General features: G+C 37.4%; 1 protein-coding gene across 3 annotated transcripts in view; it reads left to right on the forward strand.

The window, feature by feature from the left end:
• Positions 1-6965: 6965 nt before the first annotated feature.
• The window catches only part of BBS7 (Bardet-Biedl syndrome 7), a 40604-nt gene continuing 19711 nt past the window's right edge, over positions 6966-27858 (forward strand). For 2 of the 3 annotated variants that reach the window (XM_088836144.1, XM_055434546.2), the window contains exons 1-10: positions 6966-7165; positions 9005-9070; positions 11855-11917; positions 13422-13597; positions 15095-15281; positions 18559-18631; positions 19051-19167; positions 20906-21036; positions 25039-25123; positions 25941-26043. In XM_088836144.1, the coding sequence (XP_088692270.1) occupies positions 7130-7165; positions 9005-9070; positions 11855-11917; positions 13422-13597; positions 15095-15281; positions 18559-18631; positions 19051-19167; positions 20906-21036; positions 25039-25123; positions 25941-26043 (1037 nt within the window). In that variant the 5' untranslated portion in view covers positions 6966-7129. The remainder of the gene's footprint in view (positions 7166-9004; positions 9071-11854; positions 11918-13421; positions 13598-15094; positions 15282-18558; positions 18632-19050; positions 19168-20905; positions 21037-25038; positions 25124-25940; positions 26044-27858) is intronic. The other variant, XM_055434548.2, reaches the window with a different exon arrangement.

The following is a 27858-nucleotide window of genomic DNA, read 5'->3' on the forward strand; positions in this document are numbered from 1 at the left end:
TAGTCATTACCATTGGCTTCCCTAAAAAGGTTCCACGCATGATACAGAATGCTCGAGGCTGTTGCACCGGGATGACCCAGAGGGAGGATAAGGGGAGGAGGGAGGTGGGAAGAGGGTTCAAGAAGGGGAACACATGTTCACCTGGGGCAGATTCATGTCAATGTATGGCAAAACCAACCAATATAATATTGTAAAGTAATTAGCCTCCAATAAAAAAATAATAAAAAGAAAAAAAAAGAAAAACGTTTCCTCTTTTTCCTTGCTTTCCCTTCCTTCAGCCTTAACCTCAAATATACTTCTTCCATGTGAGCATTTGCCTATTGAATAGATTGATTCCTTTTTAGTAATATTTCCTTGACTAGGATTCCCTTCTAGCCTAGCAATGGGAGATGATCTACATAGGTGTCAACTCTTATGGCTCAGGGAACCAGAGGAACTCCCTGAAAATAGAGAGGAGATACCCTGAATATAGATTACATCTTGATTATAGATTACTAGTTAACAGATAAATCAGCCACCTGGGAAGCCCCAAGAGAAAAATCACCCTGTGTTAAAAATTGGCTGAGCCAGGACAATACTTTAGTTGACATTTACTTTTAAAACACAGCTTGACTACTGTTATAGCTTTTTCCAAAGTCAGTGCATTTTTAAAAGCAAAGCATTTCTTATACATTTTAAATGAAAAAATCCAAAATATCTATGTTGGAGATATTATGAGATGAATGTATTCATGTTGTATGAATTTCATTCTTCGTTTTTTTTTTTTTTCTAAATCCAAAGAGCAAATTACCAATTATATGTTTTTAATACAAACACTACAGGTGAATTAAAAGAAATCAAGCAAGATATCTCCAGGCTTCATTATGAACTTCTGGAGGACAAGAGCTAGGCAACTGAGGAATTATCCATTCTAATTCACAAGCTCAGTGGGAAACTGAACCCCAGCATGCTGAGATGTGAATGACTCAGCAACCTGGAATTACTGTTTTGACTATAGCACAACTGTGGGCAATAATATTTCTAAGTATAAAATACTTGAAAAACTATGGTGTAAATTTTTAGTATTAACTACCTTTGTCATGTGAATCTTTAAAAGTTAGGTCTTAATGATTTTATTGTTTTATCACATGCAATGGTCTTCATTTTAATGGCTTGCCTTGACATTACAAATAATGACATGCCATTGCATTTAAAGGCCCAGTATTAACTACATTACTGACATTTTTTGTCCATTTTAGAATAAACACTATGTCTCTGCACTACCTGTTTGCCTACAAGCAACTGTAAGCTCCTTGGGGATAGGAACCATGCCTTTTTCATCTTTATGTCTCCAGGGTCTAGTACAGCACCTGGCACACAGTAGGTGCTCAATAAATGTTGTCAAAACCAACCAAACTGCCAACAAAATACAAATAAAAATTCAAAGGCCATCACTACGTAGCATACCTTCCCTTGTGCAAATGCTGAAGAGGTTTCTTTTCTTTTTTTTTAATAGAAACTGAAAAAATGTACAAACTGCTATACTTGGTTAGATTTTCTTAGATTTTTGGCATCACTGATTCTCCTAGAACCTTTGAACCCTGAATGAAGAATTCCATAATGAAATGGGTTAACAGAAAACATAATTACATTACATATTTGTTTCATAGAATTGTTCAAAGCAACACATTAAAGGATTTTCTAAAGTATATGCTGTTTGCCTACTGTCTTAGATTTTCATTTGTTGTTTTTCAGTAATGTGAATTTAGTCAGCAGGGTGGTGAATTTTTTTTTAAAGTTGGGGGTTATGCAGGGTTGTTAGTTATGACCTCTTAATTTCTGCATCTGATGATTAAATGCTAATAAGTTATCAACAACTGACTTCATATCTTGACCGTTAGCTCCACTCTGAGTTTTGCAGGGTACACTATGGGAAGAAATGGAGCAATGGCCATGTACCTGAAAAGCCATGGCCAAGCATCACCAGGTGTGTTTCATTTCCCTTTGAGGCATCTCTTGCATTATTGTTTATGCTAAGTAACATCTTTTATTTTTTACTCAAGGCATTTCAGTTACACTCATTACCCAGAATAGATTGTGATATGTCTGTGTCTGACTTACTGCATAAGTAGGCTGAACACTGGTAACATTGCGGCTTCTTGGCTACTAGGAAAGGGGATACAGGCTGGTAAGCCACCTTGTCTCTTCATAGACAGTAAAAGATGCACAGTATTGTTTTTTAACCAGCTAGGTTTAAATCTTTCATTACCATCCTGATTCTCTCCCATCTGTTCCTATCAAATCTATACCAGGATACAAATTATGGTCATAGCTCAAAGATCATTTTATAGGTTCCAAAAGTCAATTAAATATATAATATTTTAACAATCACTACATCACACAGAAAGGCTTTCTAGATATGAAGACAAAAGTGAACATTAAAGGAACTACGTAAAGCCCTTTAAAGATTATTTCTTAATTTCTACTTTTGGAGACTTAATTAAATTAAGAAAAGAATTTTATACATTTTTGCTACCATTGTAGGATATTTCATTAACTTTTGTGCTACGCTAATAGTATTCTGTCTTAAACATTTCTAAAACTTTATGTATTTTATGTTATGCCTCAGAACTGAATAAAATACTGAATTTTTTCATTGTTATATGTTTTTTCACTGTTATTTTATATGAAAACAGTAAAGATACGAAGTTTCCATGATAGACAACACTTTGTCTTACATATAGTATTGTTTAGGATTCCAAGTGTGAATATTTTTGATTACAGTTATGGAGCAGAATATTAAGTAATAGTTTTAACTAGAGGTGGAAAGACATTGAATGTAAAAGTGTCAAATTCGGCTAGTTTAGGATGCCTAGAGTCTTGAGTGAAGATGAAATTCATATGAGTCCATACATATATTTCAGTACATACCTTTTGCAATTCTAGAACTCTCAACATAGGTTGCTTTTCCATTATTTATTATGTTTGTGTAAACCTAGCATTTTTTTGTGTGTAGAGGAATTAATTTATTCAATCAATATTTATTACATGTTAATAGGTTTTCAAGGGAAAAATCAGTGTAAATAGCAGACAAAAATCCCAAGCCTCCTGGAGCTTATATTATAGATTAATCACAGTCTAACATAAAAATAATATATAACAAACATTTATGTCACACAGAAGAAAAAGTTTCCGTGCTGGTGGTCTGTTACCTTTGAGTCTCTTCTTGGGTCCCCTAGGGACTCCGATCTCAGCATCGTGTGTAAAATTAGTATGTTATGATACTTCACATTTTCCCTCTCTTTACACTTTCTGGGTGAGCTTCAAGAGAATGACATGATGCCAAGATGTGGTAGACGCTGCTGCTACTATGGATGCCCCCTGCCCGGATCCCTTCAAACGGACCAGCACATATGTCTCTGAGTTCCCAACTGTCCTGTTCCCCAGGGAACTGCCATTAGCTGAAAGAAAGCAGCCTCGTCCTGGTCTGGTAGTGAAAAACCAATTTCTGTGAAGGCATGAAAAGTTGTTTTCTTGTGTCAACTCTTTTGGTCCGAGTCATGCTTCAGAACTCTGGAAAGGATTTAGGCTACAGCTAGATTCCAGCCGGGCTTCCATGGTGGCCCAGATGGTCAAGAATCCACCTGCAATGAGGGAGACCTGGGTTTGAAATAATTGTATTTCTTTTTAAAATATTTTTAAGAATGGTTTATAAGAATACTAACTGCACACATTCATCCATTTATTTTTATATTTTAAAATTTTGTGACATATGAAATGTCTAATCTTTATTTTTCATATTGCTTTCTCCTTTGTGGCTTCTTCTACTCTTTTTGTTGTTGTTATAAAAAAATTTTTTCTTTGACATCCGGTGGTTGCTCTCCAACTGCCAGAGCCCCTGCTTCCCCTCCCAACCCCTTCTCCCACATGTCCCCTGAAAGTCAGCCATTGAACTCCCACAGACCACCCACCTTGGGCTTGGAATCATTCTATTCCTTTTAAGATGAGACAGATTTCTTTCTGTTATGGGCTGAATTGTGTCGCCCCTGCTCCCCTCCTCGTCTCCAAATTCATCTGTTGAAGTCCTAACCCCTAGTATTTCAGAATGTGACTGTTTTTGGAGAAAGGACCTGTAAAGAGATAATTAAGTTAAAATTAGGTCACCAGGGTGATTCTTTATCCTTCATGACTGGTGTCCTCATTAAAGGAGATTAGAACACGGAAGAACACAGAGGGAAGACCACGTGATGACACAGCGAGAAGACGCTAGTGTATGCACCAAGGAGAAAAATTCCTTCGAGAACTGGTTTGGCTCCCTGCTGACACCTTGATTTTGTACTCCTAGCCTGTGAGGTCTTACAGGAAAATAAGTTTCTGTTCTGTAAGCCACTCAGTTCGTGATACTTTATTGTGGAGGCCCTATTTAACTAATATACCTTCAACCCCCTACATTCCATAAAATTCTATAACTATTCTATTTCATCTTCTTCATGGCTTTATTTTTCTATTACTATTACTATTTTTCTATTTACTTATACAATGTATATGTATATTTTTTGGGCTCTAAAATCACTGCAGATGCTGATTGCAGCCATGAAATTAAAAGACGCTTACTCTTTGGAAGGAAAGTTATGACCAACCTAGATAACATATTAAAAAGCAGAGACATTACTTTGCCAACAAAGGTCCATCTAGTCAAGGCTATGGTTTTTCCCGTGGTCATGCATGGATGTGAGAGTTGGACTGTGAAGAAAGTTGAGCGCCAAAGATTTGATGGTTTTGAACTGTGGTGCTGGAGAAGACTCTTGAGAGTCCCTTGTACTGCAAGAAGATCCAACCAGTCCATTCTAAAGGAGATCAATCCTGGGTGTTCATTGGAAGGACTGATGCTAAAGCTGAAACTCCAATGCTTTGGCCACCTCATGTGACAAGTTGACTCACTGGAAAACACTCTGATGCTGGGAGGGATTGGGAGCGGGAAGAGAAGGGGACAACAGAGAATGAGATGGCTGGATGGCATCACCAACTCGATGGACATGAGTTTGAGTGAACTCCGGGAGTTGGTGATGGACAGGGAGGCCTGGCGTGCTGTGATTCTTGGGGTCGCAAAGAGTCGGACACGACTGAGCGACTGAAATGAACTGAACTGTTATTTTCTCCAAATTTCTACACAGCTAAACCATCTTCAAGCATTGTTGTATATTTCCATACAGAGTTATCTTAGCCTCAGAAAAAAAATTGCACATAATACCCGGGGACTGAGCTGGAAGCTTCTCAGATCTCTGTGTAGAAAATCATTTTTTTTTCTTAAGAAACTCTTCTCAAGGGATTAATTCTTGTTTCACAAACATTTCTGAACTCCCTTAGTAGACCACAAAAATCATTTGTGAACCCTCTCCTCGTAGACCACAGAGACCACTTATTCATTTGCAGTATTTCTGCAGAGTATGATAGGCACAAAGGACACTGATGAAAGTCAGTCAAGGAATGCTGGTGCTCAGATCCTGAGTCATCACTATAGGCCAGCAGTAGTGTGAGGATCCGTTAGGCCTTCTTGGAGATCTGTGATTTTGAAGGTATTTTCATAATACTAAGATTCTATTTGCCTTTTTCACTGTGTTGACATTTGTACTGATGGTACAAAAACAAGGGTTAATACTGCTGGTACTTAAGCGTGGATCAAGGCAAGGGCTTTAAACTGTTGTTGTAGTCACTTTATTCTTCATCCCTTTGTTACCGACAGGAAACAATGCTTCATGTATTAATAAAAATGTCCTTTATGAAGCAGTGGAAATAGTTAATTTTAAGTCTCTATGCTGGATTATCTTTTTTAGTATTCTGTGGGGTGACATGTGAAGTATGCCAAAGAATTTCTAGTGAATACAGAAGTACATTAGTTGTTTCAAGGAAAAACACTTGTAAGATTATTTGAGTTGCTGGATGAATTCACTGATTTTTTTCATGGTTCATTTTTTTTTTTGAAAGCATGACTGACAGGCAAATTATGATTATTTAGACTTGGGTGCTTGGCATACACTTCCTTGTTAATCCAAGAAGGGAAACTATCATTTAAAGGAAAATAACTGAATTTGTTGCCAATGCTTAAAATTCAAACTTTTAAGTACAAATTAGAATTTTGCAAAAATTTGTGTTCATCATCTGAGGCTGACAACTTTCCAACACTTCAAAATTTTTCTGATGGAATCTTTGATGACATATACAATATCCTCAAAAGTTTGTTTGTTAAATGAAGCCACATTCCACATTGCAACTAACTTTTCAAAAACAACCACTTGTTGAGTTTGGGCCTCATTTTCTTCATATACTTACAGTAACAACAACAACAAAAACTACATACACCAATAGATCGTATGCAGAAGTAGATCTGGGACTCCCTTGCTTACTCTTCAGGTGGGCAGTCAATAGATTTGCAAACAAAGCCAGTCTTTTTACTTTTATTTTGGAAAAGAATGATTTTTCATTAAAATACATACATAATGAGTTCATTATTTTTTCAATATTATTTTTAGAAATTTAGTTCTATTTGGTAAGTATCAACAGATAATTCATATAAACAAAGGTCTTTGGGGTCCTCAACAGTTTATAAGAGTTTTGTAAAGGGGTCCTAGAGCCAAAAGTTTGAGAACTGCTGCTTGTAGGTGGTGCTTTCACCTACGGTGAAACATATTTCTTTGAGGGATCCTTTCCAGTGGCGGTGAAGGAGGTCAGAACCTACCCTGGCTTCAAGTCAGTGCTCCACACACAGACACTTAGACTTAGGGCTCAGGGCAGCAGTGGCGTCGTAGGTCGTCTGCGTCTCGGTCTCCCTGGAAACCACTAATCTCAGGTCTCCTGAACCCCGCCCTCCTTTCCTCTCCGCCTCTCATTGGAGCGGGTTCAGTAAGTGGGCGGTCTGTCGGGAGGTGGGCGGGGCCTCCAGAGCCCTCCAGAGCACACTCGCAGGAACGTGCTGACGTCACGCAGGATGCCGCTGCCCTGACGCTCCGCCTTTGCATCCCCCACTGAACCCGCGGTAGCTGGCGTTACCCCTCAAGGGAGTCGCGAGCAGTTTCCCCTGAGGCCTGGGCTACGGCACTCTTTGACCCACCTAGCCTGGCCTGGCGCTGTTCGCCGCGTCGGTGCCGCCAACATGGATCTGAATCTAAACCGGACGGATTATTTGCAGGTAAACCTGAGGGGTTGGGGCGGACGCTGCGCGAGGTGAGCCCCGCTCTAAGAGAGGATTCTCTCCTTCCACTGCCGTTTGTTGGGGTCTGTGGGAGCTGAGCGGCGAAGGAGTGGGTGTGAGTGGAGCCCTCCAGACGCCTTCCGCACAGGCTTGTCCGCTGGGCCGGTCCACGGGCACTTGGGAAGAAGGAGAACCGCCCCCCCGCCCCGGTGTGCCGGCGTCCTGAAGATGCTCCGAGTGTCCTGACGCGATCCGGGATTCCTCCCAAGGCCCCTCTCCTCCCCGCTGGCTGCAGCTACCTGTGGGCTTCAAACTCCTGACTCTCCTTCTCTGCCCAGTCTCGTGTCCCTAGGGCCAGACACCTATTTCTTCCTGTGAGCTGGACCTGGCGACCCGGATCGTAATAAAAGCAATGGTAGCCGTTTTCGAGGGTCTGGTTTATTCTCAGAGCTTACCTTTTGTGCTTATGTTATACTGTTCGTCGCTCAGTCGTGTCAGACTCTTTGGGACCCCATGGACTGCATGCAACACGCCAGGCTTCCCTGTCCTTCACTGTCTCCTGGAGCTTGCTCAAACCCATGTCTGTTGAGTCGGTGATGCCATCCAACCATCTCATCCTCAGTCATCCCCTTCTCCTGCCCTCAGTTTTTCCCAGCATAAGGGTCTTTTCCAGTGAGTCAGCTCTTAGTATCAGGTGGCCAAAGTATTGGAACTTCAGATATATTTTCCTTCACAAAAATTCTCAAAGTCGGTACGTGAAGATCAAAGAGATTCAAAGAAGGTAATTTTCATAATAGCCAAACGGATGCAGTTCCTATTTGAAACAAAGTCTCTTTCTGTTACACCACCCTGCCTCTCAGTAGTCAGTCCTAGACTTTCCCTCTTCTCCATCCCCTTTCCCGGTAATCCTCTTTTGGCTAATGGTACAAATGTTTGTCCTGCCACTTTACTTGAGACTTATGCCAGATACTTCCCACCTTAATATCTTCCATATTCATCTGGTCACCACATTTTGCTGTTTATATCTTGGAAGTATCTGTTGAATCTGTGACGTTTTCTCCCTCCATCTCTGTTATCCCCAGTTCAGTCCTCATCTCTTGGATAATGGAAATACCCTCCATCCTCACCTCCCTCCAACCCATCCTCTGGCTAGACTGATGTTTCAAAAATACAAATCTAAGTAGATTTAGTTTAAACTTTAACACTATTCCATAGAATACAGAATAACAGGGTAGATCTGTATGTACAGTATGTAAATTCTTTTCATGGTCTATTGTCTCAATTTCTCTCCCTTTGGTCCCATTCTCCTCCCCTAACCATGCCCAACTAGTGACATTTCTCTGCTGAGCAAACCATGCTGTTTTCATCTTCTGTACCTTTTGTAAAATAATCTTTATCATCAGTTAGATTGGATGTCATTGTCATCAGCATGTTGGTGTCTTAGCAAAAATCTTCTCTGTTCCATTTTCAATAATAATCTATTTCTAAAGATTTTTCATTACAAACTTTTCTTTAACAGCTGTATGAAGTTGTAAAAAAAGGCTTCTAGATATAATTTTTTTGTGTGAAGTACCTTGCCAGTAATGTCACATAATTATGTTTGACTCGCCAACTTTATAGCATGAATTTAACTGTTTTTGATTGTTTCATTCTTTTGTGGAATATTTCCTTAGAAAATAAGTTCACTGCTGATAGCAATTATTTCATATCACTAATTGCAATTAAAAAACTAAGGCTTACTATGATTAGAATCTGCTGGTCCTTTTAATCTTTGAAGTATAACTTTAAATTAGTGTATCCGAAAACATTCACTAGGCAGCTGATGTGTTTCCTTAGGTGGGGGTGACCTCTCAGAAGACTATGAAGCTACTTCCTGCCTCAAAACATAGATCCACACAAAAGGTAATGTAGAGATACTGATTCCTCCATATCTCTCTAGCTCTTACAGAGGAGAGCTTTATATGCCCTTCTTTATTGATAAGTTTTTTTTTTAATTTCAAAGCTAAAGTGGAAAGGGATTTCTGTTAATTTGAACAGAGGTTGGAATACCAAAGGATACTTATATACAGTAATTTTCTTGTACATTATAAGTATCATGTACAATCAGTAAATTGTATTAGCAAACTAGTTGAAAACTGTGTTCCATTTTTCTGGGAATAATTTTCGCTGACTGTACTTGTGCATACCGGATTGTATATATGAAAAAAGAAATATAAAACACAATATGCTGTAGAGAAAATACTTTTAAAAAAATTTTGTCATATTTTTAAGAGTAATTTTTATTTTAAACTTTATATTTACCTACAATATTGATTATTTTTATAGAAATATTAATCCTGTAATTTCTGTGAGACAATATAATTTCTTAGTAGACTAATGGGATTCTTTAATAGCTGCAAAATAAATACAGTATTACCATATAATACATTTTATCAAGATAAATCAACAGATTTTTGATTATCATTTATTGTGTTCAGTCTACTAAAGCAACACTTTTCAAACTTTTTGGTCTTAGGACTCATTTATAGTATTTTTAAGATCATTTATTATTTTGTTTATTTTTTATTGAAATATAGTTGTGTACAGTATTTTATAAGTCACAGGTGTGCAATATAGTGATTCATAATTTTTAAACATTATATTCCATTTATAGTTATTATAAAATATTGGCTCTGTTCTCTGTGTTATACAGTATATCTTTGTACCTAATTTTATACATGCTGGTTTGTATCTCTTAATCCCTACTCATGTGTTGCCCCTCCTCCTTACCTCTCCCCACTGGTAACCCCTAGTAGTTTGTTTTCTATATTTGTGACTCTGCTACTTTTTGTTATATTCACTAATTCATTGTGTTTTCTAGATTCCACATACAAATGATATATGGTTTGTTTTTCTCTGTCTGACTTATTTCACTTAACATAATGCCGAGTCCATCTATGTTGTTGCAAATAGGAAAATTTCATTCTTTTTTATGACTGAGTAATATTCTTTAGGAGAAGGCAATGGCACCCCACTCTAGTACTCTTGCCTAGAAAATCCCATGGATGGAGGAGCCTGGTGGGCTGCAGTCCGTGGCGTCGCTAGGGGTCGGACACGACTGAGCGACTTCACTTTTACTTTTCACTTTCACACATTGGAGAACGAAATGGCAACCCACTCCAGTGTTCTTGCCTGGAGAACCCCAGGGATGGGGGAGCCTGGTGGGCTGCCGTCTATGGGGTCGCACAGAGTCGGACACGACTGAAGCAACTTAGCAGTAGCAGCAGCAGTATTCTTTAACCATTCATCTGTTAATGGATACTAAAGCTGATCGCCGAAGAATTGATGCTTTTGAACTGTGGTGCTGGAGAAGATTCTTGAGAGTCCCTTGGACTGCAAGGAGATCCAACCAGTCCATTCTAAAGGAGATCAATCCTTGGTGTTCATTGGAATGACTGATGTTAAAGCTGAAACTCCAATACTTTGGCCACCTCATGTGACGAGTTGACTCGCTGGAAAACACTCTGATTGGGGAGGGATTGGGGGCAGGAGGAGATGGGGACGACAGAGAATGAGATGGCTGGATGCATCACCGACTCGATGGACATGAGTTTGAGTGAACTCCGGGAATTGGTGATGGACAGGGAGGCCTGGCGTGCTGTGATTCATGGGGTCGCAAAGAGTCGGACACGACTGAGCGACTGAACTGAACTAAACTGAACGTTGTTTCTGTATCTTGGCAGTTATAAACAGTGCCATGAACATTGGGGTGCATATATCTTTTGAATTCATGTTTTTGGTTATTTTCAGATATATTCCCAGGAGTGACATTTCTGGGTCATATAGTAGTTATATTTTTAGTTTTTTGAGAAACCTCAATATTGTTTTCTACAGTGACTGCACCAATTTATACTCCCACCAACAGAGTGCAAGAGTTCCTTTTCTCCACATCTTTGTCAGCATTTGTTATTTATGTTATTTTTGATGATAGCCATTCTGACAGGTGTGAGGTGATATCTCATTGTGGATTTGATTTGTATTTCTCTGATGATTAGTGATGTTAAGCATCTTTTCATGTCCCTGTTGGCTATGTGCATTTCCTCTTTGGAAAAATGTTTATTCAGGTTTTCTGCCCATTTTTTAATCAGGTTGTGTTTCTAATATTAAGTTGTATGAGCTGTTTATATATTTTGGATATTAACCCCTTATTGCTCATATTATTTGCAAATACTTTCTCCCATTCGATAGATTTTCTTTTCTTTTTTTCTATGGTTCCCTTTGCTGTGCAAAAGCTTTTATTTAGGTAAATCAACTATATTCAATAAAAATTAAAAAACTAAAAAAGCTTTTAAAAATATCAAATAGGTCTGTCACAAGCTTATTTTGATAATGTTTTAAAAATTAATCTTACAACATTCTTATGCCCCAGTGACGGGGAAAAAGTCACCTCCTTGCCATATCCATCTGTATTCTCTTGTTCTCTTTACCTTGTAGGAAACCAGCTACTTCTGTAACAACTCCCACGGGCTTCTCTTTGGCCCTTTCTTATAATTCTTTGCTGAATATTTTTTTGTAGGGCTGTCTTTACTAGGATTTCTGATCTCTATTTTTTTAAATTATAATTTATATATTGTGGATCTTGTTTTCCCCATATAAGTTAATAAGGCATAATAACAGTAATTTTAGATTCTCTTCAATCTGTTACAGGTGGTTGTTGGAGATCATGATGGAGTAGTTATGTGCTTTGGCATGAAGAAGGGAGAAGCAGTGGTATGTGTACGTTTTGAATACTCCCAGGTTAAGCTTTTTCTAAAGCACAATGAAAAGTGGGTTAAAGGAAGTAGTGATATGAAGTATGAGACTTCAGGCAGCATAAGTGTCATTTGCTAGCTGTTTGTAAGACATCTTTGACATTCTAAGGTGATAGATTAGTTTTTTCTTCTGTGTAACAAATTACCTCAAATTTAGGGGCTAACGATGAAACACGTTTATTATCTCTCAGAGGTAGGAATCCAGCCTCGAGGCCTCATGTGGCTGCAACATAGATGTTAGCCAGGCTCACTTTCTTTCTGGAGCTCAGGGTCCTATTCCATGCCCACTTGGCTGTTTGAAGAATTCAGTTCTTTATTATTATTGAACTGAGATCCCCACTTTATTGCTGTCTATGATCCCAGGCCTGCTTTCATCATTTGAGGCCCCCACACTTCCTTGCGATGTGGTCTTCTCACAGGCCCTCTCACAACATGGCAACCTGCTTCTTCAGGCCAATGGAAAAATCTGTCCAGTCTGCTAAGATAGAGTCTTACATAACAGAGTGCAACCTGGAAGTGACCATCGCATCACCTTCACTACTTACTATAGCCTAGTCAAGGAAGTGATTGTTAATTATCATATTCAAAGACTAGTTTAAAAGTGATAGGTCTGAGATGTGAACTCTTATCGTCAGTAATACCTTATATGGAATTTGCAAAAAGATGAAGTAGGTAAAAAATATCAGAAACTCAGTGTTTCCATTATCCATATATTCTTCCAGATATTTTGTTCTCTGTGTTTAAAGTCATTGAGGGTGAAGGAAGAAACTGATGCCAATAATAAAATAGAAATTAAGGAAAAAGAAATAATGCAAATACTTCCAATTAGATATGAAGTTATACACTCAGGTTTTCAGTAAATTCTGTAGTCCTTTGTTTATACTACTAAAATTTGTAAAATTGTAAGGGAACCATGAGAGATTAGTTTTAAAAAGATGATTAAAATACTGGAGGAGGTAGCCGTTTTCTTCTCTAGGGGATCTTCCCAACCCAGGGATCAAACCCAGGTCTCCTGTGTTGCAGACAGATTCTTAGCCAGCTGAGTCACCAGGGAAGACCATAAAAAGATGATTAAAGTGTAAAAACATGTCCACTGAAACCAGATGGGGAGTCTTGGTAAATGCAGATTCTCATTCAGCAGATTTACAGTTGAGCCTGAGGGTCTGAATTTCTAATAAGCAAAATGATGCTATGCTGCTGCTTAGTGAGTCCTACTTTGAGTTGCAAGAATTTAGATTTTAAAGATGTTATTGAAATATGTGTGGGAATAAACATAAACTTTGAAGATATTTAGCAAAAAAAATCCACAAGACGGTTGAAGCAAGTACATTTGTATCTACAGGTGTTCCTATATAGTAAAACTATAAACTTTTGTAAGTTTAAAATCACCACAGTTTTTATGGTAAAGGAAAATATTTGCAGTATGTTTGTGTACTTAATTTTTCCCTTAACAATTTTTGCAGACAGTGTTCAAGACTTTACCTGGGCAGAAGATTGCAAGATTGGAACTAGGAGGGGTTCTTAATACACCCCAGGAGAAAATTTTTATTGCTGCAGGATCTGAAATTAAAGGCTTCACAAAGAGAGGAAAACAGTTCCTCTCTTTTGAAACAAACCTCACTGAAAGCATTAAAGCTATGTATGTTTATTCTCTTTTTTTATTTTTACATGTCCATTTACAATACTTTGGATAGGTGACAAACATCTGATTAAATATCATATCTTAATAGTTTATCTAGGAAATAACTAAAAATACTTTATGAATCAGAAATTGAATTTGACCTGAAATCAATATATAATCAATTGGTTGTTGAAATCTTTTCAAGACATTTATAGTATTTATATTCAGTTATGATTCATAACCAAAGTATAAAAGAAGTGAAAAAACTCTCCAGATATTTACATTCAAATAAATACCCTCTTTATGATCACAGGTGATGATAGCTGGTCTAGTGAAAATAATATACTAGTATATAATTTTGTCAAATATTTTACCTCCCCTAATGAAAACTTGATTCATTCTAAGAAGTAGAATATAGTTATGATTATTATCTAAATTTTATTAAATATAATTTGAAATGAACTTATGATTTCTTTTTTCAAGTTAAAATTCTAATGAGATCATTTTTTTCCACTGTTTATTATTTAGTTTGAGGTAGATTCAGTTTAGATAGCCTTACTTTGGCCACCTCATGCTAAGAGTTGACTCACTGGAAAAGACTCTGATGCTGGGAGGGATTGGGGGTGGGAGGAGAAGGGGATGACAGAGAATGAGATGGCTGGATGGCATCACCGACTTGATGGACATGAGTTTGAGTGAACTCTGGAGTTGGTGATGGACAGGGAGGTCTGGTGTGCTGTGATTCATGGGGTCACAAAGAGTCGGACATGACTGAGCAACTGAACTGAACTGAACTGATTCTATTTAGTGTGATAGTAAGAAAGATACGGAGTAGGAAATGGCAACTCACTCACTCATTCCTGTGTTCTTGCCTGGAAAGTTCCATGGACAGAGTAGCCTAATGGGCTACAGTCCATGGGATTGCAAAGAGTCAGACACAACTGAATGACTGAGCATGCAAGAAAGATAACTGTAGAGTTAAAGCTGCCTGAGTTGCCGTCCAATCTACTGTCTACTGTGTGTTTAGGCAAGTTACTTAGCATTTTATTAATATTATTCCCCCTAAAAAGGGATAATTGTATAAACTAGGAATAATTGTTCCTAGTTTGTAGAGTTATGAGGATTGAGCTAATATGTTTAAGTCACTTAGGACAGTGCGTGGCGCATAGTACACATTAAAAAAACCCTACTTTTTGATATAGTAACTGTCTTCAGGTGTGGACAGGTAAACTACCGTTATCATGCCTTTGTTTACAATTTCTCTGAACTCAGTTTTTGAGAAGCCCGAGGCCTTAAGAACCTCATTTTCAGCTTTCAAAATCATGGCCATACCAAAAAGCTAGAAATTAAGTATGGGAAATGAAAACAAACAAACAGTGTTCTCTGAGTCTACGATAAAATGATAGTAAACTATAAATAAATAAACTTTTGTTTTCATCTCTGAAAATAATTCAGGAGTTTCCTATACGTATTTTTTAAAATGTGGATGTCTTAAATTACTTTTCATACTCTCAGGCACATATCTGGCTCAGACCTTTTTCTCAGTGCAAGTTACATCTATAACCATTATTGTGACTGCAAAGATCAACATTATTACCTTTCTGGGGACAAAATCAATGATGTCATCTGCCTTCCAGTGGAAAGACTACTTCGTGAAGTACCGGTGTTGGCCTGCCAGGACAGAGTACTGCGAATTTTACAGGTTACTGTTATTTGCATTTTTGTAGTTTTTCATAGTTTAGGTATGTAAATATTGATGAATAATGTATAATTGAGATAAATTAGTTTAGTGACCACTACCACTTTAGATATCTTAAAATTATATCTGAAAATTTTTTTAATGTTTTACTTGACTGACCTTATTTTTTTTTTTCACTTGAGGCAAATGTGTTGAAATCTTTAGCAAGTTTTTAGAGATGGACATGAGTTTGCATGAACTCCAGGAGTTGGTGATGGACAGGGAAGCCATGGCGTGCTGTGATTCATGGGGTCGCAGAGTCGGACACGACTGAGCGACTGAACTGAACTGAACTGAGAGAGGCATATGTGGAAAAAAGGACACTTTTCTCCCCTTCACCCCAAACATGATATCTGAGTTAGTTCAATTAGAATGTAGTACCTGTGCTACATTTACTTCCCTGCTTTTATTTATTTTTCCCGTCTATCACCCTCAGTTCAGGTCAGTCTGTCAGTCATGTATGATTCTTTGTGACCCCGTGGACTGCAGCACACCAGGCTTCCCTGTCCATCACCAACTCCCTGAGCTTGCTCAAACTCATGTCCATTAAATTAGTGATGCCATCCAACCATCTCGTCTTCTGTCATCCCCTTCTCCTCCTGCCTTCAATCTTGCCCAGTGTCAGGGTTTTTTCTAATGAGTCAGTTCTTTGCATCAGGTGATCAAAGTATTGGAGTTTCAGTTTCAGCATCAGTCCTACTAATGAATATTCAGGACTGATTTTCTTTAGGATGGACTAGCTTGATCTCCTTGCAGTCCAAGGGACTTTCAAGAGTCTTCTCCAACACCACAGTTCAAAAGCATCAATTCTTTGGCACTCAGCTTTCTTTTTAGTCCGACTCTCACATCCATACATGACTACTGGAAAAACAACAGCTTTGACTATATGGACCATTGTTGGCAAAGTAATGTCTCTGCTTTTTAATATGCTGTCTAGGTTGGTCATAGCTTTTCTTCCAGGGAGCAAGCGTCTTTTAATTTCATAGCTGCCCGTGGCAAATTCATGTCAATATATGGCAAAACCAATACAATATTGTAATTAGCCTCCAATTAAAATAAATAAATTAAAAAACTGAATAAGAAGAAAAAAGAAAATTTAAATAGTAATAATAATAATAATAATTTCATAGCTGTAGTCACCATCTGCAGTGATTTTGGAGCCCCAAAAAATAAAGTCAGCCACTGTTTCCCCATCTATTTGCCATTAAGTGATGGAACCAGATGCCATGATCTTAGTTTTCTGAATGTTTCTATCACCCTCCCCTCTCCCCAAAAATCAAACTAAAAGAGGAAGCTGGGTTGGGGAGAAGGTATTAGACTTTAACAAGGGAGAGTTGAGATCAAGATTGTATCATTTGAGTTTATCGAGTATTTATGACAATATGTTGAACAGAATAAGCACTCAGTAAATATTTGAAAAAGACTCTGATGCTGGGAGTGATTGGGGGTGGGAGGAGACGGGGACGACAGAGAATGAGATGGCTGGATGGCATCACCAACTCGATGGACATGAGTTTGAATGAACTCCGGGAGTTGGTGATGGACAGGGAGGCCTGGCGTGCTGTGATTCATGGGGTCGCAAAGAGTCAGACACGACTGAGCGTCTGAACTGAACTGAACTGACTGAAATATTTGAAAAATTATTTATCTTTATATTTCTATTAAAAATTGTGATTGGCTAAAGCAACTACTTAAGGCCATTGTTATTAATAATACTAGTTACAACTGTTTTCTTGAAAGTGACTTTTTTTTTTTTTGACCCTGTTGTACAGCTTGTGGGATGTTAGTTCCCTGACCAAGGATTGAACTCAGACCCTTGGCAGTGAAAGTGCAACGTCCTAACCACTGGACCACCAAAGAATTCCAAAAGTAACTTTCAATAAAATAGACACACTCTGTCTCACACACACATACACACACACCTAGGACCCATAAAACAACGTTTAAATGTAAATGACAAAAATGTAATAAAAGTTGAAACGAAAATATAATGGATAAATTAACTGGATCAAAATTTAGGATGATGATAGTGCAATTAAACAAAAAGTCTAGCTATTCTGTACTACCAGATGGCCATTTCTCAGCATCAGCCCCCCTTTTTTTAAATTAATTTTTATTGATGTTTATTTGCTTTACGATGTTGTACCAGTTTCTGCTGTACAGCAAAATAAATCAGCTATATGTTTAGACATCAGTTCTTTTTTTTTCCCTATGGATAATTAAAGTAATGTTCAAGGTTCTCTCTAGGAGCATGAATGATTGATCTCTCCCCTAGCCTATGCTCCCAAATAAGCCATGAGTAAGGCTTTTAATAGGACTGACTCACATCCATTTAGAAATTGATCTGACTGAATTCTAGGATTCTGCTTTGTTTAACCAGTGATCCATGTGCTTACTGTAGAAAGTAAAAAGTTGAAGTCTTTCCTCTGACCACACTTTTTCCCTACTCCCTCTCTGCCTCTGTATGCAATCCATTACCCCAAAGGTAGCCTTTTTAAAACAGTTTGTGTTTATATAGTTAGATATAGTTTTGTGTTTATATAGTTAGATACAGATATCTGTGAATATTTAATGTTATTTTAAATAAAGTATAAAGCATATGACTCATATTCTATATGTATTTAAAATTTTTAAACAAAATGGTATATCAGATTTACTGTAATTTTGCAAATGTTTCTTCATTGAGAGATTTATCATATTTTTTCTATGTGAATTTAATATTTCTACCTCATTCTTTAACAGCTTAACAAATACTCTGCTCCAAATTAAAGCATTATAAGTGACAAAATTGAAAAAAAGACTTAATTTAACTTGTTTTCTTATCTGAATAGTAGGGCATTCTGCCTCTTACTAGAGTGGGTTTTGGAGAGACACAAAGGCAAGGCCAGAATTTTCCTTAGGAAGTAACTTTGAGTCTGTTTGAATGTGCCCCAAGTTAGGACAGAAGAAAAAGCTTGTTCCTAGAAAGTTTTGATAGGGAAATACACCAGTGTCAAGTTTTCACGCAAAGTACCTAAAGTGAAAATTATTCAAAGTGGAGAATATTGAAATACTTACTTCCTTAATGAGTCAACATGCAAAGTTGCTAACAAGTAAAAGTTAATATTAACCATCTAGTTTTTTTCAATAGTTTTATTTTAGAGTTCTTTATATGAATATTGATGTAATCTGTGAATCCTTATATTATCAGTATTTTCAATTTGTTTTCTGTTTTAGTTTTAAAATACTTGTTCTCCTTCAGGGATCTGATGTGATGTATGAAATTGAAGTTCCTGGCCCACCTACTGTTTTAGCCCTACACAATGGAAATGGCGGTAATCAGGGTTTGATTTTTTGACAAATAAGGGAGTGAGTTATGTTATTTAAGTTTAGATGTTTCAGGGTTTTAATCATTTAACTATTTATTAAGTGAAAATGGGAAACTGTAAAAAGAACTGAAACAGAGCAAGTTGTCTTCTAACTTGCCACTAACTAACAGTAGAGTCACTGAACTTTACTTTTCAGTTTCCTCATCTTAAAATGAGGTGATGAGGAAACCATCTCTTATGGTTATAAAATTCTGTGAATATATAACCATCTTTCCAAAATAAGTAAATTAATTAAAATCTGTCTTTTCATAGTATTTTAAATGAGATTTTTATATGAAAGCCAATATATATGAAAGTATTTTAGTTTTAAAGGAATAGTGTGGGCTGTGAGATAACCATAATATGTTGACTTTAATTATAACTAGGTGACTCTGGAGAAGACCTTTTGTTTGGAACGTCAGATGGAAAACTTGGGCTTATTCAGATCACTACATCCAAACCAATACACAAGTGGGAAATTCGAAATGAGAAAAAGAGGGGAGGTATGTTTTTTATGTAACTCAGATTCTGAATTTTAGTGATTATTGAATAAAATCTCCTGGGAATTCCCTAGCAGTCCAGTGGTTAGGACTCCATGCTTTCATTTCCAAGAGCATGAATTTGACCCTGGTCGGAGAGCTACGACCCTGCATGCTGCATAGTGCTTGGCCCCAGACAGAGATAAATAAATAGATCAACCTGCATTGTACAGTTCATCCTGTTTGCTTTATTCATAAGGTCTGCAGACCTAGCGATTTATAGAGCCACCTCATGTTTATTTACTATTTATTTTTTTACCTAATAGCAGTTCTGTCAGTTTTGATATCTAATATCAGGTCTATCAGTTTTGCTGTAACTTTTTAAAGTAAGATGTACTAATGGGGCTTCCCAGGTGGCTCAGTGGTAAAGGATCCACCTGCCAGTGCAGGAAACAAGAGACACCGATTCGATCTGTGGATCAGGACGATCCCCTGGAGTAGGATGTGGCAACCCACTCCAGTATTCTTCCCTGGAAAGTCCCATGGATAGAGGAGACTGGTGGGCTACAGTCCAAGGGGTCAGAAAGAGTCAGACGTAACTCTACTGAGCACACACAGGATATACTAATAGTAATTTGAGATGGATAGGCTTTTATGGGCTAATGTTTATCTATAACATCAATCTCTGCTCAAATCCAGTTCTTATTGTTTGCTGTAGGGATTTAATTGGAATTTGGGAGTACTTGGTATGAGTCAAAGAAGTACAGTGAGATCAGAGAATATTCCTTTGTTTCTAAGGAATTTATACCTTTCTATAGAAATGAGAAGGAAATGGCAACCCACTCCAGTGTTCTTGCCTGGAGAATCCCAGACACGGGGGAGCCTGGTGGGCTGCCGTCTATGGGGTTGCACAGAGTCGGACACAACTGAAGCAACTTAGCAGCAGCAGCAGCAAGGGGAATTTTTACTTGACTTGGTAAATTTGGATGGCTGTTTATAAGTACAGCATGAAATCTGATTGATGAGAAAATGTGTTAACAATGCAAAACTTTTAAGGGAAAAGAATGTCTGGGAAGAGGAAAAAATAAAGGCAGAGAACTTGAGGCAGAGGTAAATTCTGTTCATCTGAGGATCAGAAGGAAGACCAGTATGGCTAAATATGGCATGAAATGAAGTCAGAGGCAGGCTAAGGCCAAGTCATGTAGGTCCTTGGGAGCCTTGGTAAAGGGTTTGAATTTTAGTCTAGGTGCAGTGGGGAGTCATTGGAAAACTGTAAGTGGGAATATGATGTGATCTGGCCACCTCATGAGACGAGTTGACTCACTGGAAAAGACTCTGATGCTGGGAAAGGTTGGGGGCGGGAGGAGAAGGGGACGACGGAGAATGAGATGGCTGGATGGCATCACCGACTCTGTGGACATGAGTTTGAGTGTACTCCGGGAGTTGGTGATGGACAGGGAGGCCTGGCGTGCTGTGATTCATGGGGTCGCGGAGAGTCGGACACGACTGAGCGACTGAACTGAACTGAACTGAACTGAATTTATCAAAACTAAAACAAAAACACTCTATAGAGAGTGGATTTGCCAGGAAGCAGGTCAAAATTAGAGACAGGGAATTGAATTAGGAAGTTATTGCTATAGTTGTAATTTACTGTTTTTTTTTTTCCCCTACTCTGATATATTGATTTTTCTTCATTCATAGTTAGTACATTTGGCTGCAATATCAGTATTATTGCTAATTTATCATTTACCTTTTTTTAAAGGTGTTTTGTGTGTTGACAGCTTTGACATTGTGGGTGATGGGGTTAAAGATTTACTTGTTGGAAGAGATGATGGAATGGTGGAAGTATATAGTTTTGATGATGCCAATGAGCCTGTTCTACGATTTGATCATGTAAGTTCATTTTTAAGAAGACTATATATGTTTATCACTCATCAAGCAATTATAGAAATGGCTGACGGTTTGTGTTTTATTAAATAATTATGTTAAAATCTTATGTTTGGCTTAAAATATTGCTGCTTTGATATTACCAAAATCTTGTCTAGACTGCTCTTATGTTTGAATAATAGATATTGCCCTCAAGCTGAATAATAAATTACTTTTTCACTTTGATTTCTAAATATTCTATATCTAAACTATTAAATATTTTACCTTAGTTTCTATAATGCATAATATATTATAAGAATAACAGTTATATGTTTGGGTAACATAAGTGAGATTGTGTTGTTTTAAAGTAATAAGGTTTGAAGAATAAACTTCATATTATTAAGATGATATAAAAAATATCCTTAAAAAGAGAGGGCGAAGTAGCAATTTCACTTTTAGTCACCCAAGGTCCCTGTATAAGAAGAAATACTAGATAAGAGTAATTTTTAGCTCACAAATTTTAAGCATAATTATGCTTATTTATCCCAAGGTATAGAGTCACATGGAGACGCATTCTTGCATAAACTGAATCTTTCATTTTCATAAAGTGATGATCTCCTGTCCAGGGTTTCCCTCTTCTGCCTCATGCATGATGTGTTGAGGCTGTTTAAGAACAGCAAAAAGCCACAACTCAGTATCAACTTTTCTTTCTTTGTCTAGTTTCTCTAATTGTGGTAAAAGTTCTCCCAGTACCTACTTTAATTACATGTCAGTAAATACAGATGTTTTGATGCACAGATAAAGTATAGTATTATATAGATAATATGGGGATAAAAATATTATACAACGTATCTTCTAGATATATTTCATATTCATCTTACTTTGGTATAAAAAGTCACCTTGATAATGATGCAAATAATAGTTTAGGCTTAAAAGTACATAATAATCCTGTGTTGGGGATCTCTTAGTTTTTCTCATTAACCCCTGGGAAACTTTCCTATTCAGACCCCAAGTCTCCTCTTTGACTTCTTTTCAAAATGCCAATAATAACATAGCATGTGTCCCCTCTGCCAGGTGTGGCACAAGGATTCCTGTCTTTCAAGTCTTTCCTCTGTTTGTTTGATGATAGAGGTGCTGCTTTCACATTATGTTAAGGCTGCAAATTTGTTGTCTCATCTTCATTCCTGACATCACTCACTTTGTTGTCTTTCTAATCAGGAGAAGTCCTCTTATCTGACACAGTCTGGATTGACAGTTGGTTAATCAAAAAAGTTAAGGAGCAGATCATAAAAAGATAATATATGTGTACCTTAAACATTGCATTTAAAAATATATTTTTTAATTAATCTATTTTTGGCTGCACTGGGTCTTTGTCGCCATATGCAGGCTTTGTCCAGTTGCAGTGAGTGGAAGCTACTCTCTAGTTGGGGCGCGTGGGCTTCTCACTGTGGTGGCTTCCCTTGTTGCAGAGCATGGGTCTAAGTGTGCAGGCTTCAGTAGTTGTGGCGTGCGGGCTCAGGGATTGTGGCGCAAGGGCTTAGTTGCTCCACAGCATGTGGAGTCCTCCTGGGGTAGGGATCGAACCTGTGTCCCCTGACTTGGCAGGTAGACTCACAACCACTGGCCCACCTGGGGAATCCTAAACATCATGTTTTAACTTAAACTTATAAATATATATTTACTCACCAATATTTTGAACCATGACCAAGGTCTTTTTTTGTGAATTCCCCCCTAACAACATTCTAACAATATTCTGTGTTGTTACTTACATAAACCATGTCTATACTGTGTTGCCTTGGATCTCTTGTTTTATGATTTGTGACTGGTTTTACAAAATATAAGTTGAATTAACTAATTCTAGAACTCTAGGACTTTTATAAAAAGATACTTGAAGTACATAAAGTAAATGAATTTCATTAAAATGTTGTATTGGCAAAAAAAATGTAAAAATTACAGTTTTTTTTTTTTTTAATTTTTTAACTTTCTGAGCACATTAGTTTAAATAAGGTACTTCTAAGTGAGGAGAGAGTAAGTTATAATTAATAGTCACTTGAGGGGGGTTTCCCTGTTGCTCCAGTGGTTAAGAATACTCCTGCTAACGCAGGGGACATGTGTTCGATCCCTGCTCCAGGAAGATGTTACATGCCTCGAGCAGCTCAGCCGGTAAGCTGCAACTGCTGAAGCCCATGTGCCTCCAGCCTGTGCTCCGCAACAAGGGAAGCCCTCCCTGCAGGGAGAAGCCCCCGCCCGCCAACATAGGGCGGCCCCCATTCTCTGCAATTAGAGGAAGCCCACAAGCAGCAACAGAGACCCAGCGCAACCAAAAATAGGCAGATAAAAGAAGAGAAGGGAGGGAGGGAGGGCGCGAAGGCGGACTGCAGAGAAGAAAGGAAGATGGCTGAAAACAATAACATAATGAAATAATAAGAACATAGTTCTTATAATACTGTGATAAGAGAATTTCCTGAGCAAGATAAAAAAAAAAAAACCTTCAGAAGTCAGAAAGCAAAGACTGAAAGTTAAATAATTTAAAATAGTAATGATGAAAATCTGAAAGTCTAAAATGTACACAGGAATGGATGCAGTTCTGTTTTTTTCAGAATTAACTTTAGCAGGAACATGAACAAAAAAGTTCTAAGAATTCTAGTGTATATCAAGTACACTGGGACACTCATTAAAAATGCACTTATACCAAAGACTTCCCTGGCAGTCCAGTGGTTAGGACTCTATGCTTCTACTGTAGGGGGCATGGGTTCAATCTCTGGTAGGGGAACTAAGATCCTGCAAGCCATGCAGCATGGCCAAAGGGAAAAAAAATGCACTTATGAACCTAACTTTATGCAAATAGTTAATCAAACCTCTGTTGTTTGAATCCCTCAGGTAATTAGCTCAGGAACAGCTAAGATGGTCTGATTTGCGGAAAGTCTCAGTTGTTTGCCTTCTACAGGGAGGGTGAAGACGACTAGCATTTTTGATGCTACTGTCCATTCCCTCTACCTTCTCCTTTAGAACAATGGTTTTGGTCTTTGCCTAGTAAGAGTTACCTAGCAGAGCTGCTGGTCAAATCCATTAATGGGTTGCCAGCCCATTTTTTTTCTTAATGAAAGAGAATAGAATATATCAGAGTACAATACAGAGTACAATACTTAAGCCTTTAAGTTATTCCTGTTGTTGTATATGTTCATATGTGAAGTATACCAGATTGCAGTATAAAACTTATTGATAACTTTTCAAATAGCTTGAAAACCACTGACCTAGAGTGTTTGTTAAAAACAGATTCCTGGTTGACTCATCCAAGTAATTATTGTCAGACAAGTTTGGAAAGTATTGCTTTAAAGAATATTATTGCTTTTTTTTAAGTATTGCTTTTCACTTTCACACATTGGAGAAGGAAATGGCAACCCACTCCAGTGTTCTTGCCTGAAGAATCCCAGGGACGGGGGAGCCTGGTGGGCTGCCGTCTATGGCGTCACACAGAGTCGGACACGACTGAAGTGACTTAGCAGCAGTAGCAGCAGCTTTAAAGAGATATAAACTCCTGAAAAACAGGGTTTCTCTCCATAATAGCAAATTCCCTAAAGGTCCCAAGTTAGCTATCATTTTCTTTATTCTTCTAAAAAGCTTCTTGGATAAAACACATGAGAGGTGGTCTGTGGAATTCAGATAATAAACTAAATGTGTTAAGAGTTTTGCTTATATAATGTTTTTTAAAAAAGAACTACTTCTTTATATAAATAAATGATCTTTGCTTATTAATGACTACTGTAGCTGAGTGGATATATAGTGACTCACAGATGACACACAGATACGTGAGTCATTTTCAGTCTCCTTTCCCATATTGAAAAGCACTGGAATTTCTTTCCACTTGTGCAGGATTTTCACCTTTCCAATCTCAGTGTCTTCAATTAAGTATTCAGTAAAACTATACTGAATGTTGGGAGATAGGAAAATAAGTTTTGTAGCTTAATTTAACTTTGTGAAATTTTATTGATGACAATAAATAAATACTTGATCTTAAATTCATTGTAGACATTGTCTGAGAGTGTCACATCAATCCAGGGTGGCTGTGTAGGGAAAGATGGCTATGACGAAATTGTGGTATCCACATACTCAGGTAAGGTAAATGGAAATGGTAATAGCTAGTTGAAAGAATCAATCATAAAAAATATAAATTTGATAAATTGATTTTGATTTTTTTTTAAAGTTTATTAGTAAGTAGCTCTTACCTATAGTATTTCTTATTGGTTAAAAATAAGAAAGAAAGGAGTGTTATTGATTTATAAAATAATTTATTAATGCTTTCTAAAAGTGTTTAGTATATCTCTGGAGAATCCCAGGGACGGGGGAGCCTGGTGGGCTTCCGTCTAAGGGGTCACACAGAGTCGGACACGACTGAAGTAATTCAGCAGCAGCAGCAGCAGTATCTTTGAAAATTAAATGATATCCTTTGACTTAAAAATTTTTATTTACTGAAATTTACTTTTGTTACTATGTACATTTCTTATAAACTTACTTTCTTTTGAGTTGGTCATTTTTGTATTTTCACAATAGTTATATGAGATTTTAACTTTCCATGAAAGTAATTTTTGAAAGCCAGCTCTTATTCATCAGCTCTTTTTTGCATTTGCTAGACTGTGTTGACTTATTTCATCCTTGAAAACTAAAATTATAAATTAAGAAGTAAAGGATTTCTTTAATCACAGTATTACAATATTTCAAGCAAAGCAAAAATGGTATCCAAAGTAATTTCTTTATAGTTTGAATACCTTCCAGCTTGATTTCTTTTGTATTTTGTTTTGTTTTGCTTATGATTTTTTGAAAAACAATAAGTCCAAAACTAAATGAGATTGATGTTGGTGGACAAAGGGGCATATATTTTTGGTTTAACACTGGCAGCACTTAATGGTGCATGATTTAATTCCTCTCTGCAGGCTGGGTTACAGGTCTGACAACAGAGCCTGTTCATAAGGAAAGTGGACCAGGAGAAGAATTAAAATTTAATCAGGAGATGCAGAATAAAATTTCTTCTCTACGGTAATTTTGGGGTTTGGTTTGCCCCTGTTTTTTTTTTCATTTCATGAAGTATGTGATTGTTGTTGTTTTTCTTGCTTTTTGGTACCATATATTTTACTGGAAGAAATTATATAGTTAATTAGTTTATCACCTTTTTAAGTGAAAGTTCATCAGTTTGAGAACATTAGCAGTAAGTGCTGATTAATATTTGGAGTTAGAAATACACTTTTTATGTTTTTTTTCTTTTTGTATGTTGACTTTTTCTTAGATCAAGAATCTAAGAAAAGTCTAAGAATATGCTTTTGCATTTGTCTATTTAGAGTGTTTTTTTTTAATAGACATTAGAAAGTAGCCAATATAGATGACTCTATTCCTCATTAACTCTTATATTCACTGCTATTGTGGACCTTTCTGAATCTATAGCTTTGGCTTATAAGTGTTCTTACTAGAAATGAGTAATGTTGACTCCTTTAGACACAAGGATCGCTTTCACGGCCTGTTCAGTTTGACAAGTCCTATGACAAGGGCCTCAAGGAAAATTGCTTCATACAGTGAAGAAGTAGGAGTTGCTGAAACTTTTTTTTTTTTTTGTTACTTTACAATATTGTATTGGTTTTGCCATCATTGACATGAATCCGCCCCGGGTGTACATGTGTTCCCGATCCTGAACCGCCCCTTCTCCCTCCTCCCTCCCCATCCCATCCCTCTGGGTCATCCCAGTGCACCAGCCCCAAGCACCCTGTCTCATGCATCGAACCTGGACTAGCAATTCGTTTCACATATGATAATTTACATGTTTCAATGCCATTCTCCCATATCATCCCACCCTCGCCCTCTCCCACAGAGTCCAAAAGACTGTTCTGTACATCTGTGTCTCCTTTGCTGTCTCGCATACAAGGTTATCATTACTATCTTTATAAATTCCATATATATGCATTAGTATACTGTATTGGTATTTTTCTTTCTGTCTTACTTCACTCTGTATAATAGGCTCCAGTTTCATCCACCTCATTAGAACTGATTCAAATGTATTCTGTTTAATGGCTGAGTAATACTCCATTGTGTATATATACCACAGCTTTAGTATCCATTCATCTGCTGATGGACATAGGTTGCTTCCATGTCCTGGCTATTATCAATAGTGCTGTGATGAACATTGGAGTACATGTGTCTCTTTCAATTCTGGTTTCCTCGGGTCATATGGCAATTCTATTTCCAGTTTTTTAAGTAATCTCCACACTATTCTCCATAGTGGTTGTACTAGTTTTCATTCCCACCAACAGTGTAAGAGGGTTCCCTTTTCTCCACACCCTCTCCAGCATTTATTGCTTGTGGACTTTTGGATAGCAGCCATTCTGACTGGTGTGAAATGGTACCTCATTGTGGTTTTGATTTGCATTTCTCTGATAATGAGTGATGTTGAGCATCTTTTCATATGTTTGTTAGCCATCTGTATGTCTTCTTTGGAGAAATGTCTGTTTAGTTCTTTGGCCCGTTTTTTGATTGGGTCGTTTATTTTTCTGGAATTGAGCTGCAGGAGTTGCTTATATATTTTTGAGATTAACTCTTTGTCTGTTCCTTCGTTTGCTATTATTTTCTCCCATTCTGAAGGCTGTCTTTTCACCTTGCTTATAGTTTCCTTTGTTGTGCAGAAGCTTTTAATTTTATTTAGGTCCCATTTGTTTATTTTTGCTTTTATTTACAATATTTTGGGAGGTGGGTCATGGAGGATCCTGTTGTGATTTAAATCGGAGAGTGTTTTGCCTATGTTCTTTTCTAGGAGTTTTATAGTTTCTGGTCTTACGTTTAGATCTTTAATCCATTTTGAGTTTATTT

This window comes from Moschus berezovskii, chromosome 5 (assembly GCF_049115385.1).
Source record: "Moschus berezovskii isolate FMDL1 chromosome 5, NW_MosBer_1.0, whole genome shotgun sequence".
NCBI lineage: Eukaryota > Metazoa > Chordata > Mammalia > Artiodactyla > Moschidae > Moschus > Moschus berezovskii.